A 13,530-nucleotide genomic window follows, 5' to 3' on the forward strand; every position below is an offset into this window, starting at 1 on the left:
ACCTCCTGGAGCATCATGGGGGCAGGGTACCGGGTGGAGACGTTAGAGACACAGCTTGGAACCCTTCTCTGCACTAATTCACTTTGGGACTCTGAGTAAATTCTTACTGCTCTCTAGGCTTCCATTTCCCCATCTACTTATGTTCTTTATGGCCCCATTAAATTCTAAGAGTCACCGTATATGATTCCTTTACTGATGATCCCCCTTGAATCAGAAGACAGTTTCACTAATCAGTAAATAACCAGAGTTTATTCAGAAAAATCAGTACAATATGCACTACAGGATACTGCTCAGCTCACATCACAGACATGGAATAAACAACTGCACAATAAATTAGGGGGAAGCCAGCCCTTTTCCTCCAGGATGGCCCACGAGACCTTTCAAAGAACATATTTTATTATAAATATGACAATAGACTACTAGGCTCTTTTCAGGAGGGGTCCAACAGCCTGGGCCCAGCCAGTTGTTCTTTGGACCTCAGGGTGAGATCTGTCCAAACCTAGATTTGTGCTACAATACCTCAGCCCAAAGGAGGGAACTTCAAATCGGCAGTGGTTTCTTCAAAATGATGCCTATTTGCATAAAAATGGGCCTCCCAGCTCTCCTTCCCCTTCCAGGTAGGCTGTCTCCCTCTGGAAACACTGCAGGGCCTCAGGGCCGGCCAGTCAGATTCCGTGTTATCAGGCAGCTGGTGCTCCCGGGTAATTCTTGTCAATCCAGGCCAGCAGGACGTCCAGCTCTCCCAGAGACTTGATGGCAGCAGATCTGAGCTCCAGCTGAAACGGGGAAACCATGAGAACCTGCCTTTCCAGGCCATGTAATCGGTTCCAAACCACTTTCTCCACATTCTGGTCCCACAGGGTTTTCTGTTTACTCATCAATTATATGTGCAGAGCATATGGGCCCAAAATTATTTTCCCAACAAGCAAGCCAAATTGTTTTCCACAAATAAGTAGTTAAATAGTGTCAGCAACATATAAACAAAATTAGAAGTTCTTCGTTCTTTGCCCTCTATTTTGCTGTTGTTGTTTTCTCTGTTTTGCATAGGGGAAAAAACATGCTTTCTGGACCGTTCTTTTGCTTATTTTTCTTTTCACATTAGCATTAGAAGGTCTCGGTGCCAGGGTGCTGTGCTGTGGGTAGGGAGAGCTCATTGTCCCCATTTTACATATTAAAGCACCAATGTCCTGACAGATCCTGGTCCCACCCAACATCATACAGCTGGTTGGTAGCAGAGCTAAAACTAGAGCCCAAGTCTCCTGTCTCACCCCACCTCTTCTTCAGCATATTAAAGGAGATGGTAAAATCCAAAAGTAAGTCCTGTTGAGCCAGAGGGCATAGGATCTGATCGACTTCTGCCTTCACCATTTAGTTGTAATATGAACTTAAGTTACTTGTCTGTGCCTCAGTTTCCTAATTTGTCATATATAGATAATGGCTCATAGCAGTGTTGTAAGGAATAAATGTTTTTTACATGCAGTGTGCTTTGAACACCAGGCTCATAGTTAGAACAATACAACTCTTAGCCATTGTTATAACATTATCTATAGCAGGGGTCCCCAAATATTTTACACAGGGGGCCAGTTTACTGTCCCTCAGACCATTGGAGGGCCGGACTATAAAAAAAAACTATGAACAAATCCCTATGCACACTGCACATATCTTATTTTAAAGTAAAAAAACAAAATGGGAACAAATACAATATTTAAAATAAATAACAAGTAAATTTAAATAAACAAACTGACCAGTATTTCAATGGGAGCTCTGGGCCCGCTTTTGGCTAATGAGATGGTCAATGTGCTCCTCTCACTGACCACCAATGAAAGAGGTGCCCCTTCCGGAAGTGCGGCGGGGGCCGGATAAATGGCCTCAGGGGGCCTCATGCAGCCCGTGGACCATAGTTTGGGAACCCCTGATCTATAGAACCTCTTCACCAAGAAGCAGAGCTCTGAACTGCTCTCCCTACTGCCTTGCTATTCACATAATTGGCATAATTTGAAAGTGTGGCTTAAAATGCAGAATCTCAGACCTCACTCCAGACCTACGGAACCAGAATCTGCATTTTGAAAAAAATCTCCAAATGATGTACATAAGAAGCAACGCTTCTCCCTCCACCTGTGCATGAGACATGCATCTGCAGCTACACGAGAAGCACTCTCTTCTGCACCACACAGACTGCTCATGACAGTTACTGGCCAAATGTAACTGGGTGGGTAACACGTTTCACACAGAACAGCTTCTACTTCACTGGGGACCTTGCTTCCTCTGTATCACCTCTATCTCGTACAGCATGTGCTTGCCCTCAGAACTTAACACGAGTTAGGTCTGATATGTAAGGGCATAAGAAAATGGTGGAGGGATGTGGGGAAGGGGAGCCCAGGAAATTAGCAAATAAGGTAAGACCAGCACGCTCTTTGCAGACACACACAACTAGGGAGGCCTGCGATAAATACTTGTTGAGTAAATGAATGAGTTTGAGTGGAGTGGAGGCAGAAGGGCTGGTGTACTCTCCGTCAGGCTCCTACCTGTCATCTCCATCTTCCCTGTCTTCTTCCCTGCCCTTACCTGATTGTAGTTGTCGTGGATAACTCGGGTCGCATTGGTGGCTTCCTGCCTGCAGCGACACAGCCTCTGCTCCTGCTGTGATAAATGGAAGCAATGCTTATCAGAGGACCTTCCCATCCTATCCCACTCTTTCCACCACCTCCCCTCATGCAGTGACATTTCTTCTTCCTCCCAAGGTGAGAGTCAGGTAAGTAGACCCAGTCTGGAGCTGCAGAGGGGCGTAAGGTCTATTTGTAGAGTCACCCTGTGACTGACCAGAGCTTTGCTTTTTCTGGGTTGACAGTCCACCAGACTGGAAGAGCCAGGAAAGTAGGTGCTACATCTGTCTTGTCCCTGCTATGAATGCAGTGCCCCACAAGGCAGACATTCAATAATTGCCTGCTGGGCTGGTTAGTTAAATGACTGGTTCACCTGACCAGGCGGTGGCGCAGTGGATAGAGCATCGGACTGAGACACAGAGGACCCGGGTTCGAGACCCTGAAGTTGCCAGCTTGAGTGCGGGCTCATTTGGTTTGAGGAAAAGCCCACCAGCTTGAACCCAAGGTCGCTGGCTCCAGCAAGGGGCTACTCAGTCTGCTGAAGGCCCGTGGTCAAGGCACATATGAGAGAGCAATCAATGAACAACTAAGGTGTTGCAATGCACAATGAAAAACTAATGATTGATGCTTCTCATCTCTCTCCGTTCCTGTCTGTCTGTCCCTGTCTATCCCTCTCTCTGACTCACTCTCTGTCTCTGTAAAAAATAAATAAATAAAAAATTAAAAAAAAAAAGATTTCCATTAAAAAAAAATGACTGGTTCAATGAATCTTAATATAAGTGAGACAGGGGTCATAACTTCTAACAATGTTAGAATTTGACATAGAGGGGAAGTAACTTGCCACAAAGTCAAACAAGAAATCATGGGCAGCCCTGGCCGGTTGGCTCAGTGGTAAAGCATCAGCCTGGCATGCAGGAGTCCTGGGTTCGATTCCCGGCCAGGACACACAGGAGAAGCACCCATCTGCTTCTCCACCCCTCCCCCTCTCCTTCCTCTCTGTCTCTCTCTTCCCCTCCCGCAGCCGAGGCTCCATTGGAGCAAAGTTGGCCCGGGTGCTGAGGATGGCTCCATGGCCTCTGCTTCAGGTGCTAGGATGGCTCTGGATGCAACAGAGCGATGCCCCAGATGGGCAGAGCATCGCCCCCTGGTGGGCATGCCAGGTGGATCCCAGTCGGGCGCATGTGGGAGTCTATCTGACTGCCTTCCTGTTTCCAGCTTCAGAAAAATACAAAAACAAAAACAAAAACAAAAAAAAAAGGAAGAAATCATGGGCAGGAATGGGGCTAGAGCCCTGGGTTTCTCCTGGCTTAAGTTTCTATTGGTTTATTTTAATTTGGTTTTATTTTTGATGTTTGATTTTAATACACAACAATGAACTAACAAGCAATCCTTAGGGATAGGTACTACCAGAGAGCCACCTAGAGGTTACTTGGTATGGAAACCCCAAAGGGTCAGAAATAAAGAAACTAAGGGTATGCCTATGGTAAGCCTGGAATCCTTGGCATGCCCCTCTCACGGTCAGGTCTAGGGATCACCAAAGGGATACTGTGACGTAAGGGGTTACCCCAGGAGGATTATCCTTGAGGAAACCTGGATCTGGCATCAGCAGGGAGGAAACCTGGGACAACAGGGGAGGGAACTGACTCTGATCTCATCAGCCATTTCAAAAGACCAGCAGGTCCTGGGCTGTCCCTGGGGCAGACAGGGAGCAGATGCTTGGAGTCCTGATGTGCTGACTCACACACTGCTGCAGAACCTTCTGCATGAAGAGGAAAGAGTTGGCAATGCTGCTGATTCTTCTCAAGATTTGGGGGTCCGGCTCCTGATGGTCCTTGAACACCCTGTCCACGTAAAACGCCAGGATGTTCTTGGTCACGCAGCACACATCTGAGGGCTACAGACAGAAATTAGAAGAAGCCCCAGCGTCCTCTTCTCTTTATTATCTTAGAGACCGAAGGAGCCAATTTGAACAGGAGCAGCAAGGAACAAGATAATGAACATTTTATTTTTAAAATTCACATGTATTTCAGAATGTCTATCCCTTGGTATACTGATGCAACTTTTGACGAAGGCACTGAGGAGAGATGGTGTTCACCCACTTTTTTTATTGTGCCAGGAGCTATATTAACAAAAGATGTATCCCTGAGATCAGAAGCCTCTCTATAGCACCCCCAACATGTCATCACTGGCTTCTGTTTAAATCCTTCCAGGAATCAAACATCTCCCTTTTGAAAGAACTGATGTCTGAGTAGCTTCTTTGATAAGTACTTCCTGACACTGGACTGAAGCCTACATCTCTGTAACATCTCCTGTCAGTCAGCATGGATTTATTTAATGGCTGTTGCTTGCCAAGGGTATGCTGGGCAATATTCCTTCTATTGCAATGAAGCTGGCCACCATGCTCAGCTCTCCTCCCTTCTGTTCTTTTTAAACTGCAAGAATCATTTGGATGGAGCTGAGATTTGCAAGAATGGAAACTGACCACTGTGGAAATGCCTGCATCTGGGATCTGGGCAGGTCCACAGCTGGCAGAGGGCACATCTCTCCAAAGGAGGACTCCTGAATTTCCAGGGCACATCTCACAGCAGTTGGCCAAGCTGTTTTCTTCTAGCCATTTCCACCAGCCCTGAGATCAGTGAGTTCCTTTGCAGGAGATTTATAGCTCAGTCTGAGAAGGGAGGGACCTACAGCGGGATAGAGCTTTCATCTTCATTAGCATTAAAGCAGCAAAACCTCCTGGCCCTGGGGTAGCTTTTCCTAGATGGCTGATGCTACTTGCTACACACAGAAAAATGCATCTCTTCCATCACTCCTGCTGGTCCCCTTAACCAAAGTGGCAAGAATAGCACAGCTTTGTTTTATCAGGGAGGAAAAGAGAAAGGGAGAAAGGGAGAAAGACCTGCATCCTCATTGACCCCTTTTCTTCTGCCCCATCAGCTGTTTCTAGACCTTGAGAGAAGAATCTGGAGACAGAGGCAGGGGGTGTGGGGCTCTATGCCTGCCCAGCTGCTAACTAGCCATTCTCCCTCCAAAGATATCAATTTGATCATTTGAAAATTATAGTTTTGGAATACATAATCTTTAGGGTCACTTCCAGCTGTGGTGTCCTATAAGTATCTTAGTTGTCTGGGATGGTATTTAGTAAAAGGCTACACATCTGTTTACCACAAATAAATCAGGCCCAATACTGACTAGAAGAATTATCTCATGCAGGGAAAAGTAAATCATTATAGATATACCTTATATCTGTCCCACAAATACTGAGGGGGGAAAATGGATATTTCTAGAATTCTTACAAGGCCTGAAGGAGCTCACTTTTAAAGTAAAGTGAATTATCACCTCGAAAGCCAACTGTTTTTGTTTCACACTCTCATCGCTTCCCACCTAGACAGTTGGATGGGTCTCACTGGCTTTTCTGCCTCAGTTGTCTATTGTAAAGAACATCATCAGACTGCCTTCCTAAAGGTTTTGTGGTCATACAGTCTTTGGCTTTGAAACCTACAGGGACCCCCTATTGCTTCTGCTACAAGGTCGAGGCTCAGCCTGACACGCAAGATCCTTGGTAAAATGACTCCACTGTATTTTTCCACCTCATCCTCTTTTTCTCAACTTCCTGTTGCTAGCACCACAGCCTGGTTGCTTTGCTGTCCATTGACATATATACATCGATCTCATGAACGAATTCTCCCAGGCTCCCCAAACCTCTTCCTTTCTTTCATCCACTAACCCACAGCTGGCTCGACTGACTTTCTCAGATTTCCCATGAAACTTTCCAGAATCGCCCTGAGCTGTAGACGTCCTGACCCATTTGAGCATGTGGCATCTTAATCACTCTCTAGATAAGTGGTACTTCCTTTAGTTTCTCCCAGATGCTTCTTTTTTAAAATTAAATTTATTGGGTTAACAATGGTTAACAACATTACATAAATTTCAGGGTTATAACTTTATAATATGACACCTGTATACTCTATTGTGTGCTCACTGCCCAAAACCATATATTTGGCCCCCTTTACCATTCTCCCACCTTCCTTTCCCTCAGATAACCACTATTCTGCTGTCTATACCTATGGGAATATAAAACAAAAAGCAACAAACAAACAAACAAAAAACCTCATAGACACAGACAACAGAACGGTGGCTCCGATGGAGTTTCAAAGTCCCTGAGACACAGTGTGTCCGAACACATCAGTTGATTAATGAGAAGCCGGGAGCGTTTAGGGTGTACTGGAGATTAGGAAAGAGAAAGGAGCAGGGTAGAATTTCTTTCTCAGCCCAGGGCCACTTCACCATATAAAGATAATACAGGAAAAAGCAGACACAAGCCAGTACCTTGATGCTGTGCAGGGTCTCCCATGTGGACAGGATGGTGACATTTTGGAAGGTGTCTTTAGCTTGCTGTGGAGAAAAACATAAGAACAAATACAAGTGATGAGTATTCCTTGTCTTCTTGAGACACAAACAATAATGAGAAGGTACTTGCTCTTCAAGCTAGGATGTAGGGTGAAGCAAACCCCCTCACCCACACCTTCACCCAGAACCCATACTCACAATGATTCTTTTGATGTCTTGGAAGCTCTCTTCTATATGGCGCATGTCCATGGAAATCAGACATCTCCTGAGACCCCGGGCGTGCACTGAGCACAGGACGAACATTGTGCCCAGGAGGCAGAGGGAAACACGCTGTGCCTTCATGTCCTACAGGAAGGGTGGAAGTCTGCTGCCCCACCGAGAGTGGAGAGCAATGAAAGAGACCCCTGACTGAGCTCCCCTTCGGACCTCACAGGGCAGGCCAGACAGCAACCAAGAGAACAGACTCAGTGCCTCAGCCTGTGGAGTTCAAGGGCATATGTCTCTTCTGGCTGTCTTAAATCAATTGCATGAACCCTTTCCCCTCCCCCATGCTCCCACCTCCACCCCAGAAAGCACAATAGAGTGCTCTCTAGAGTGAATTCCTGTGTATACCACTCTCTTATGACTCAACACAGCTCACTTTGTCAACGGGGGTAAAAAGCATTGTTTTTAATCAATTAAGTAGGAAAAACAGGGTTGTAATATGCCCTAGGAATTAGGCAACAGATCTGAAAAAACCATAAAAGCACATTTGGTTTTTTATATTTGCCCCCGAAATAGGCAACACCCTTTTATTATAAACCCCGACTGTGTATCTGCTTAAAATCATTTGTTTCAAGCCAACTATGCAGATGTTGCCTTCTGGAGAAGATGGGAAAGGGAGGAACAAGCCATCTCCTAATAACCAATTGGCCACAGAGAAGAGAGAGAGCAAGGCTGCCCCTGCCCCTGCCGAGGGCCAGTTGGCCACACCCCTCTGTCCCTTCCTGAGCCAGAGGGTATGAGGGACATGTGTGCAGCTGGCCAGTCCCTAGGCGGAGGCAGACCCTGAGAGGGTCACCGATTCTTCTGATTCTCTCACCCTTCCTGCACGTCTTTCTCCGCCTTTTCTGTTTAACCACTTTAAGTGTGTCATCTAATACAATGTGAAAAGTACACAAAACATACACTAAATGTGTGCAGCTTGTTGAGTCAAGTTTCACAAACAGAGCTTAGCCTTAAAGATAAGTCTTACAACAATGTGTGTAAATAGACCAATCCTCTGCCTGGCACCTTCCCTGGTGCCCACTGAGCACTCTCACTTCCAGCTGTGTGTGTGCCGGGGGTGTGCAGTGTATGTGACAGCAGAGGAGAGGGAGGCACCCAAATCGGAAGCCAGCTGAGGGGACTGCAGAGCACCCCCACCTCCTACCTCTGTTACAGTGGCTCTAACTATAAAGCACAGATGTGGGTTCTAGGGCTTGAGCCACAGCTGCCCCCTTTCCCGACCACCCTTCCCCATATCTTCCTAGGCATTCCAGGCTCTTCTCTAGAAAGCCAAGGAACAGCCAATCCTGTTTATAAAGCCGTTTCACCTCGCTCTCCTTAACTCAGCATTATTCCCAGTGAGAGAACAGGTGTAAACGGAGACCTCACCACAGAGCGTGGTTTCTTTTTCCAACCTCTTGCTTTCTGACAAAACAAGACTGTAGACTCCACTGGCAGGGAGGTCTGTAGATTCCCTCAGAGCTCTCTCCCCTCTACGGGCAGCTGGGGTGCTTTTAGGTGGCCAAGTGAGGAGGAAGAGAACACAGTACTTCCTCTGACAACATAACTGTCAGAAGCAGTTCCTTGCTCGTCCCATGCTGCTAGGGGGCCCAGACATGCTGTGGAAGAGAAAGATGCCTTCCTTAGCTGGGCGATCCCAGACATCTTGGCAGATTCAGATAATAGTAGTAGTGAATGTTTATCAGACACACCACATATCAGGTACTGTGCCAAGCATTTGACATAATTATTTAATGCTCACAATCACCCTGTGAGGTGGGATCTGTTTCTAGCTCTATTTTACCAAAGAGGGAACTGAGACTTCGGGAAGTGAGGGGACTTCCTCAATGTACATGGCCACCAAGTCGCAGAGCTGGGATTAGAAGGCAGGCTGGCTGGCCCTGAGCCCTCTGTCCTCAACACTACACCATCCCACTGACAGCTCTGTTCTCTCGAGGATCTCAGCTGGAGAGCCTCGCAGTTGCCCTCGCACCAGGCAGAAAGAAAGGCATTTCTGATTGGGTAGTCTGAACAAGAGGTGCTCCTCACATTTAATATTGCAGAGGATTATAAAGAAGATATTAAGTTCCTAGCACAGTTCCTAGAACAAAAGGTCATAGTAAATGTTAGATTTCCTCTCTTCCTTCCTTCCTTCCTTCCTTCCTTCCTTCCTTCCTTCCTTCCTTCCTTCCTTCCTTCCTTTTTTTCCCCACTCTTCATCTTTTCTTATTGAGAATAAGGTACCAGAAAGTTTACCCTCTATATTGAGTCCCCATCCCCATTCTACAAAATACCCAGTGCCTGGGACTCCAGCGGCCTTACGCAGTGATGACAGGTCACCTCTGCAGTGAGAAGGATAAGGCTAGGATGAAGACGAATACAAGCCTCTGGTGGAAGCTGGCCTGAGGCTCACCTCTCCCCGGGTGCTCAGGCTGCTCCTGTGACTTCTCTCTCGGTGCTCTTTGCCACCTGGAAAGGGCTAGCCACTTTTATGCAGGTGGATAAGAGGAAATGCTCTCAAGGTTTACTGGGTGGGTCCACCTTTGGGAGATTTTTTTCCCCACTTGTTTCCTTAGCATCTCATTTCCTTAATTGTTCTCTTTTCTGTCTTTGAAATATGGTTGATTAATCATTATGAAGAAATGCTTCTTTCTCTGGGTCTAGACATGTAGATTCTAGGAAAAAATAAACTTCCCATCTTTATGCAAATAAGAATTTCTTTCAATTCTGTGTCCATACAGAAAAATCCAAGTTAGGTCACTTTTCTGAGAGCTGTGGCATGGCACCAACTGTCCCTGGCAGGCAGACTCAGGGAAGCAGTGTCCTGACGGCCACACCCTGTGAGCAGCCAGCCCCAGGAGACTGCAGGTACCAGTGACTCTAGCACACCCAACGGTTCATACAGCAACTGAGCCCCTACCGGGTGTCAGGCACTAGCTAAATGCTTTACAGACATCCATCTTACAAAATGGTTTCACTTTGCAGGGAACGTTTCTTCTTCTTCTCAGGAATACAAGGATTTCTGTGGACATCTTCTCATTCCTCTTCATCTTGTCACTGGAAAGTCTTTCATTCTCAATTAATGCAGAGAGAGAGAATGAAACCAGGGTGCAGAGAGCTCTGAGCGCAGAACCAGTAACATACCCTGGAATCCTTGGTCCTCAGCCAGAAGGTCCTGTGTCTAAATTACTTTTTCCACAAACTCTACACCATGAATTCTCTAAGGATAAGGGTTTGGGATGATGGTGATGGAAAATTAGGGTATGAAAAGTCCCCCACCACAGAAACAAACTCTCAAAATAAACAGATCTTATTTTTAGAAAATGAAGCAACTCTGGGATGAAGTGTAATTACGAGAGACCCCACAGGTCCTTTGGACAACGGGCTGGTACAACAGTGTGGCCCAGACTCTGCCCTGCCAGACTGGGGAGGCAAAGGAGTTGGCAGGGCCCTGGCAGGGAGGAAGAGGGCCAGGCAGGCCTGAGAACTCATGGAGGAAGGTGCAAGGGAAAGGAACTTTGGGTTAGAAGTCTTGTTGTCCAGCAACTTGGACAAGAAATAACACATGCTGAGGGAAGCAGTAGACTATAGGGGTCACAGTGTAGCTCTGGATTTAAGCCCTGGCTTTCCTTTCTCCATGAGACACTGGGAAGTCTATTCACCTTTCTGAAGTGCCATAAAATAGGTAAAATAAAGAGTGAGAATTTGAATGAACTAATGGACTGATCCACAGTAAGAGGTCATTAAATGTCATTCATTCTGATGCTGTGTGCCAGGCGCTTGGAAAGGAGAAGACACCTTCGATAACACTTACACATAGTGCCTTTCTGCTTCTTCAGGGGAGGGGAGAAAGAGGTTCGTTTGAGTCCAGATATCTCTCCCACCCCCACCCCTGCTTCCCTGGGACAGGGAATGGGCAGAGGAGCTGGTGCTATTTTCCCAGCTGGGCCTGAGCTGCCTGGCTTCTAGCTCACAGATGGGCCAGCCCCTCATGTGAGATGATTGCATAACTGTCCGTGTGGCTCTCACCCCGCATTCATCCCCTGGTGCTCAGACCGTATATTTTGACCCAGCTTTCATTTCAGGGCAAAGTGATACATCAGGAAGCTTGGAGAGGAAGGAAAAATATGTGATGGGTCCAGAGCTCCTCTCCAGCACAAAGGGGATCATGGTGGTTGGGACTATAGCCCTGGAGTCAACCCAGCCTGGGCTGACTGCCTCGGCTCCCTGTGGATGTCAGACTGAAGGCAAGCCAGTTCATCTCTGTGCCTCTGTTTATTCTTCTGAAAAATGGTGCTAAACGTGCCAACTGAATATTCACATAATGAATGATTTAAAAATGACAAGCTTTGTTATTCATTTTACAGCCCCTAAATTGGGAGGAAGAAAGGATGATAAGAAATGATTTCTCTCCATCTTAAGCCTTACTGCCTAATACTTCAGATAAAAAATAAGAAAACTGGTTGAGAAGGAATGGCATCCCTCCCAGGACTGCTATCAAACTATGGACTTGCTCCACAGACATCGGGTTGTCTAGCCTTAGGACTGGGTATTCTAGAACCACTTGACCCACTCCTGGGATACCAGAGCTCTATTTTCCACTTTCAATGGTGAAGAAGAATGTGAAGGAACACCAGCAGCCAGAATAAAAACTTCTCTGAGTGGCAGATGCTGGACACAGTTCTCTCCCACTTTCCAATCGACCCCACCCCTATCTCCAATGCACTCTGACTTCATGAACCATTCATGATGGTGCCAGGGTAATTTACTCCTTTTTTTTTTTTCAGGGTTATTTCTTCTATAAAAGAGTGGAGGCTGCTCACTCTAAGTGTTAAGTCCTAGAGCTCAGACAAAACATAGGCCAGGCACTGGACAACTCAGAGGGCACCATGCCCACTGCTTTCTATGGGAATGAGGCTCCATGGAGTGGAGCAAAGTGTGGCCCTACTGAGTGATCTGGATGAAATGGATTAGGTCTATGTGAATTATTCCCATTACATTAGAGGAAGAACTCATCACTGTGAGGACTATACAACACTAGAAAGTATGATAGAGAAAGGGTCTGTGGAAGAAAGAAATATTAATACTGAGAGATATATTTTCACTTGGGAAGTAAATAGGGACTGAAAAACAGAAAGAACATAATTGTTTAGAGGTCTTGGTGAATATATCTGGATTGAAATTATATCATATGTTTGGAAATTGTATATAGCTTTGAAAATAAAGTAAAAAAGATAAACTTCCCAATTCTGGGAGAACTTAAACCTAAAAAGTTTCTCATTTGTTTGGGTTTTAGAAATGAGAGACACCCTGGCTAGTTGGCTCAGTGGATAGAGCATAAACCCAGCATATGGACGTCCTGCATTCAATCTCTAGTCAGGACACACAGGAGAAGTGACCATCTGCTTCTCATACCCTCCCTCTCCCCCTTCTCTCCCTCTTAGTTTAAGCGTCAGCCCTAGGCACTGAGGATGGCTTGGTTGGTCCCATCACATCAGCTTCAGGTGCTAAAAATAGCTCAGTTGATTCAAGCATTGGTCCCACACAGGACTTGCCAGGTAGATCCTGGTCAGGGTGCATACTGGAATCTGTCTGTCCTCCTGTCACTTAAAATTAAAAAAAAAAAAAAAAAGAAAAAAATGAGAAGAAAAATAACAGAGGGAGCCCAGTTCAACATTCCCAGTAGAACAATGGACAAATTGAGCTGCAAACGAGCCTCCTGTCCCATAGCAAGGCAGCAGCGTGCTGTTCTCAGTCCTCCATGTCCTGACTTGTAGCTCAGTGCCCTTTCTCACCTTGGGATCAGGTGGAGTGGAACGGAACATAAAGCTGTGGGGAATCTCAAGCCTGTTTAGCAGGAGGGGTGATGTAACTCTCTGAAGCCAAGCTGTTCTGACTTGTCTTCACCCAGGATGTGATGACCAGAGGAAGTGCCTTCTGGCTGTTCCTGTGCTGGTTGGGGGGGGTGGGGGGGGTAGAGGACAAACTCACTCAGGGCACCTGAATTACATCAACCTGAAATTCCCTTCACCTTTTCTCCAACAGGGCTCTCAGTCAAGGCCTGCTGACCTAGAGCCTCAGAGACCAATTGACTCCTTATATCAATGGGTTCTATGGCTCAAATGCCATGACACAGCCCCTGTGGAGGCATGGGAGGGGGATCCAGGGATGGGTAAGGGGAAGACTTCAGTATCTGCCTGCCTTTCTGCATCACTGACCCTATTTCACTTCTAACCACCCATCTTCTCCTAGTCAGCCAGACTTTCTAAAATGCAAACTCAGTCTTGGTGTTTCTCAGCCTAAAATTCGCAGCATGGCTCCAAGATAAAAA

The 13,530-nt window shown here is 46.4% G+C and overlaps 1 protein-coding gene across 1 annotated transcript; it reads right to left on the reverse strand.

Moving 5' to 3' along the window:
- Window positions 1-680: 680 nt before the first annotated feature.
- Window positions 681-7,295, reverse strand: IL19 (interleukin 19). The gene is made up of 5 exons (XM_066366066.1): window positions 7,152-7,295; window positions 6,933-6,998; window positions 4,345-4,497; window positions 2,566-2,640; window positions 681-776 (listed from the first exon to the last, which is right to left on the reverse strand). Exons 1-5 carry the CDS (start codon window positions 7,293-7,295, stop codon window positions 681-683), a joined length of 534 nt encoding a protein of 177 aa, XP_066222163.1.
- Window positions 7,296-13,530: the final 6,235 nt, after the last annotated feature.

Source organism: Saccopteryx leptura, chromosome 2 (assembly GCF_036850995.1).
Source record: "Saccopteryx leptura isolate mSacLep1 chromosome 2, mSacLep1_pri_phased_curated, whole genome shotgun sequence".
NCBI lineage: Eukaryota > Metazoa > Chordata > Mammalia > Chiroptera > Emballonuridae > Saccopteryx > Saccopteryx leptura.